The 6,000-nt window shown below is 39.8% G+C and overlaps 1 protein-coding gene across 3 annotated transcripts in view; it reads right to left on the reverse strand.

Moving 5' to 3' along the window:
* RPS6KC1 (ribosomal protein S6 kinase C1) overlaps positions 1–6,000 on the reverse strand; it is an 89,155-nt gene that overhangs the window by 41,706 nt on the left and 41,449 nt on the right. For all 3 annotated transcript variants that reach the window (XM_027641736.1, XM_027641734.1, XM_027641735.1), the window contains one exon: positions 1,051–1,143. In XM_027641736.1, the coding sequence (XP_027497537.1) occupies positions 1,051–1,143 (93 nt within the window). The remainder of the gene's footprint in view (positions 1–1,050; positions 1,144–6,000) is intronic.

Raw genomic sequence — 6,000 nt, forward strand, 5'->3', positions numbered from 1 at the left:
ACAGGCTGAATTCTGTACTTACAACTGAGGAAAGAAGATACGAATATGAAGTCAGAGCTGAGAAAACCTTGTGTGCTATAAAAGCAACCATAATACCTAATGTATATAGCCCTCTGAGGAGAAATTATCAACTTATGCACACAATTACAACAAAACAAGCAAAGAAAACCAAAAATCAGTCCCAATAGCTAGGGTCAGTCCAACAAGAAAAAGAAACAAGAAATACAGACCTTAAGAGATAAGCTAGAAGTTTTCTGATGCAAGTTACAAATGCACCACCATCTCACTCACAAACCACGGACCACATTAGGAACTATTAAAAGGCAGAAGGGACTTGGCACAGCAAAAAGGAAACAAGCCATTACAGTCTGCCTTAGCCACTGTCACATTGCTGAATAATAAGACATCATCTTAAAAGTATTTGGTAAGGTAATGCTAATCAGTGTTATCAAAACAATGCAACAATTCTTCTGGTCTCTTAATTAGGCTTGCAAAAACTCCGTATGGTCCTTCACTGTTTACAGAGGGGTATTATCCTGGGATTTTGGAAGACGTTATTTGCATGACTCAAAAATAAGCTTGGCTTCATTGCTGAATCTCTGTCTTGGCAATACATTTCAATTCCAAATTCTCAGGTAAGGAGAACAGTTGTACGTGTCCCCAGTCCCCATTTCAAGTAAGAGTTCAAAAGTAGGAATTTCTATCCTCCTATATTTTAGGTATCCACCAGACTGTTCAACTGAAAAAACATCAACTCGTCCTTACCCCAGTATTGTAACTATGACTTCATTTTTGAAAAACAGGCCTCATCCTATTGAATGCCACCAAACATGTACCTTATCCTTTAGCTCAAATACATTTTGCATGACCTTACATGAATTGCTTAGATAAAAGCCTTTTTTTCTTCTACTTTTGTTATTTTAAAGTGCAGATGCATTTGAGTCATTTTCCCCTTTTGTTTCATATCCTTAAGATCCACAGCTTCAAAGACAGAATGTCAGCATGCAGTCGATTTATGACTGAATTCTTGAAGAGACACTGAAGAATTACCTTGTCAATCACCCCAAGGACTCTGAAGGTCTTCAGTTCCTCGGCAGGGCTCCTTAGGTTCCAAGAGGGCCTTGAACTTAGTGATCCTGGAGGCTAATGGAAGATATCAAAGATTATACATCAATCAGGGTGGTACTTGAAGGAAGACTGCCTGCTGAAGCAAATGCCAGGCCGAAGGAAACTAAATTTATCATAAATCAGAGAGAGTGAAGATGAAAGGAGAAGTTTTCTGTTTGTCCTTAGTAGGGGGAAAAAAAACAACTTGCAAGTAAATAAAAGTCGAGATAACAGTGAAAACAGAAATTTAAAACAGAAAAAAATAATGAATTTTTATATTTGCTATGCTTAATGGAACCTGGCAATTGATTACTTGGTTCTTACCACATCATAATAATCAATCAAAGCCTTACAGGTATTCTGGGTACAAAATAATTCAGAGATCACTGAGGAGGAGAAAGCAAATTAGAGGCTTTTAAAGTCAGAAGAACATAAAATATAGAATTATAAACAAGGTTCTCTTGCTCTCTGGTGAGCTTTGTGAAATCTGTTTAATAATAAGGTGCACAACAGAAATTATTCCTAAAACTGCCTTAGAAAAAGGTAGCTAGCTACATATCATTAATCTAGAAATTAACACCACAGCAAGAAAATTGGCATGTGCTAACTATTCAAGTAGTTAATATGCATGGATTTTTGTCCATGCTATGTTTTGCAGTTTTTCAGGGCAAACTCAAAGCTTGCATCTCCAAGGCAGGAACAGCATTTCAACTGGAAGTCTTCTGGGACAAAGACCAACCTCTTAAGCATCCCATATACCTCTGGCACATTAACAAACATTTTCAGAAGTTTCTGGTTGCCAACTGAGAGAATTCATTAGATCTTCCTCCAAAAATTCAACATGCAGCTTCTACTAGAACCTCTCCCTCACAAATAAGGTAATTTCATTTCCAGAGCTGTTGAATGCCAAACTCCTTTTAAGCATAACCTGGCCTCCCCAAGTACATTTCTATCACACAAACGTGGAAAGGAAGAGGAAGGTGAAACTCCTTGATTTTTAGGCTTCTGAGATGTAAAAGTTGTTTACTTAATTTGTCAGCATCCTGAGACAATATGTAACAGTTATGTCACATCGGAAAATGGCTGCTAAGCAATTATGCTGTGGATGAAATGCTTAACTATCAGGGAAAATCAAAAATTTTTCGCTTGTGATCATAAACTCCAAGATGCTGAACTAGGCAGTGCCATTTGCTCTCCCCCTAGTTTTTCCCCTCTGACATCCTTACTGCGGTATCCTCAAAGGCCAAAGCCTTGCCCAAAACTGAGCCCCTTTGTGTTGCCAGTCAATAACCTCTCCTTCCAAATTCCTTCCTAAAACTCAGTACCTATTTAAGCATTGCGCAGAAAATCCAAAAGAAAGGGTTATAAATACATGTTCAGAAAGCATGGAGAAAAAGTGTGCTTTTATGGCTCGATGTTTAGAAGAGTTCATTATTTATCTTCATTTATTTGTCTGGATCTCATAATTGTTTCATAATGTAAACACTGTCAAGCAGAAGTACCAACTGCAGTTAGGAGAAAACAGCCCAGATTCTACAATCTAAAACTGAAGGTTGCAGCAGGAAGAAGAAAAAAAAGAACACTCTGCATGAACTTTTTTCTCCAAACCTAATTTACGTTCCACATTCTAGTAAGCTGTTGAAAGTATTCTGAGAATGTGCAATTTTTTGGCAATAATCAAATATTTCCTTTGAAACAAAGAGTTGTGCTAACACTTATTCATGACAAGATTTCAAAAGCATTCTAAGGAATACATTAAATGGAAGATAACAATTCCAAATCCTCTAGACTACTATAAAAGATTTCCACTTCTATCTGCTTGCTATTACATTTTATAACTATTCCTCAATAATCAAGCTTTTAAAATTCTCTCTTATGAATAACATTTCAACCATGAATTAAGTTCATACGTCTCTACAGAAGTTAATAGTTGTCTAATAATGCTATACAATTAGATTCCTGCACCCATTACGTCTTAAGAGCTCAAAAAAACCCATTATTTATATTTTAGGTCCTTCTCTAATGTATGACCAATGGTGGCACAGTCTGCAATACTGTGTACACACACTGTTTTTCATATATGCACTCTACAGTCACTTCTTACCTTAAAAGGATTTACAATCACATCTACATCTCCACAGCTCCCAATAGCTTCTCCACTTTTATCAGTTTCAGGTTATTTTTTGCTCTTTACAGTACTTTGGTTTCACTGTTGCAAAGTCTAATAGTAGAGCCCAGTGATGGGGAGGCATCACATTCTGTTGTGAGGCAAGCCGGAAGCAAACTCTAAATACCCAATTCCCAGAACTGCAGCAATTAAGCACTCTATGAAACCGCCTGCTCCTCTGAATAGAGTAAAAATCCAAGCTCAGCATCTAGGCAGCAATAATAAAAATAACTAAAAAACACCACTGTCATCAAAAACAGAGGACAAAAAAAAAAATACAGGAAGGAGGGTAACAAAAAGTCAAAAGCTTTGTTTGCCTTCAGAAATAAGGCATTTGTATTCTAAAGAAAGTGGCAGCCTACCTCTGCCTAAAGGCCTAGAGCATCCTGTCTAAATGCTCGGCATGCTGCACAGGTATCCCAGGATCATCTCTCCTGTGGTCAGGTCCTATATTTCCAGACTAAACTCTGAGCTGCACTGCTGGATTTATCTGAGTTAGGATTGGTATCACCAGTTTCTCTCCCACCATCACCCTTTGGCCAGCATCATGTGCTAACTGCACGTAGAAAAGGATGATGCTGACTGTGATGCCTCTGCAAAGACTCAGCAGCTTGTGGCCACCACCTGCCTTTGGAAAGCTCTAGTTTTGCAAGCCACAAAAGGAAATGTGGCAATAGCTCTTGCCTCAGCTTTGGCATCATGGCCAGCAGTTATAAGAGCAGAGGGAGAAAGAGAAATATACCACCAGCCAGGCAAAAGGAAGGGCCTCTCACATTAATCTCATTTAAGGCAAGAGTACTTTCATAGCCCAGTGACACAAACACCATTTGATGAGAAATCATAGAATATCCTGAGTTGGAAGGAACCGGCAAGGAACATCGCATTCAACTCCTGACTCTGCATAGGACAATCCCAAGAACCACATCACGTGCACATCTCAGGTTGGGGTATACCAGCACCTGCTGTGGAGCTCCTTGCATCCCTCTACTTCTCAAGATGCAGTGAAAAATAAGGAATAGTTGGTCCTGGTCCTCCTTTGGTTGCACAAAGCAACCCATGTGCTCCAGCAGGGACGCACCTTGCACTGCCCCCTCAGAGCTTTCTCAGCACAAATGTTGTTTTCCCCAGATCTCCTCTAATAAATTATTTTATCTTTATTTTCATCTCTTCATTCTTTCACTCAGAAAGCTCTGCTAATTTAACTGCTAATGCTGCCACCTTTGACAGCATTCACCACAGATCCTCAGGATAAGAAAAAAGAACTTTCATGAACACCAGTGCAGAGCTGCACATCAAAATACGATCTCCCCTTGCCATTCAGAGGCCTGAGTCTGATGACTTTAATAACTATCTACCTGTAGCATAGCCAGATCTTCAATGGCAGCAGGGAGATGCCTCGTTTTGTGGCAGATACACTGGTATCTGCCTCATGGGTATGAAAGTGCTTCCAGCTCTCCTAGTCTTGCAGAACATCCCAGCCCCTTCCTACCTGTGCATCAGGAGAAAAGCAGGTTGCATTTTTGCCTGCATCTGAACAGAAAACTACAGTGTGCTTCAGAAGGCCTTCAGTGAGAACCAAATGGAGAATGCATCTTCCCTGAAGCTGGGACATACCTTGGATGTGATCTTGGAAACCTTGAGACTGAATTTCTTATTTTATGTTAAATTTATATCTCACAGAACTATGGCAGTGCATTTTCTTTATACTTCATGTAATTTTCATGCACATTTAATGAGAATTTTAGGAAGATATCTTATGAAAACCACAAAGAATGAAAGTTGCTTCTTCTGTTTGGGCATCAGGCTTGCATGTACCTCTTGTTAGTAAATTGCTTTGAAAATCAAAAATAATTGACATTTTAAAAGACAATAGCTTTCATAACAGTGCAAAAAGAAACAACTCTGAATGTAAGAAGTTAGGCATGAGTAGAATCAGAACTAATTTCAAAGAGGGAAAAAGTATGCTTTATAAAACTACCAAAGTTAAAATGGACCCACAGCCTGTACAGACAGCTGTGCTGGGCTTTGCAGCTGACAGCTATGTAAGACTTCACCTTTCTGACAGTCAATCCAGCATGATTCAGAGGCTGTTGCTACAGCCCCCTCTCAGGTTTGGAGGCGGCTCCCCAGAGCTGCTACTTATAAAGGGGCAGAGGAGAAAATGCAGCTTGAGAATGAGTAAATGACCCGCTGCTGCCATTACACGGTGCTCTGGAGCGTTTGTCGAAGAGAAGGTCCTGGAAGCTGTCATGCTGTGCCAAAGGAGGAAGAGAAGGACAGCATTTGCTGCAGCTTGTTTTTCCAGAAGGTCTACATGTCTGTTTACAAGCTCCAGAAGATGTCCCCATATCTCCTACTCTTATGGGTCACAGCAAGGCTTTTCTCAGTGTTTACAAGACTCTGTCAAGTGAGTTCCCAGTTCATGGTCACAGTTGCATCAGCTCCCTGTGTTTCTTTCCAGCTTTAAGAAATCTTCTATCCATCATTAAGCCCTCCATCCATAACCTTTTTTTAACAGTGCCAAGGGTTCTCCAAACACCCTCTTCTTGCGTTTCTCTCTTCACTACTCACACTTGCCAGCAGCAGGGTGGTTGCTAAGGATGCTATCCTTGAGGGCTACACTGCTGAATTTTTGTTGAGGCAAGAAAAGTAACAAAGTACTGTTGTTCTTTGTTTGGTTTCCATGGCACCAAAGACAATTTTTGCTTCTCAGCTCTGCAATGCCA

Source organism: Corapipo altera, unplaced genomic scaffold, assembly GCF_003945725.1.
Source record: "Corapipo altera isolate COAL_440 unplaced genomic scaffold, ASM394572v1 48b, whole genome shotgun sequence".
Taxonomy (NCBI): domain Eukaryota; kingdom Metazoa; phylum Chordata; class Aves; order Passeriformes; family Pipridae; genus Corapipo; species Corapipo altera.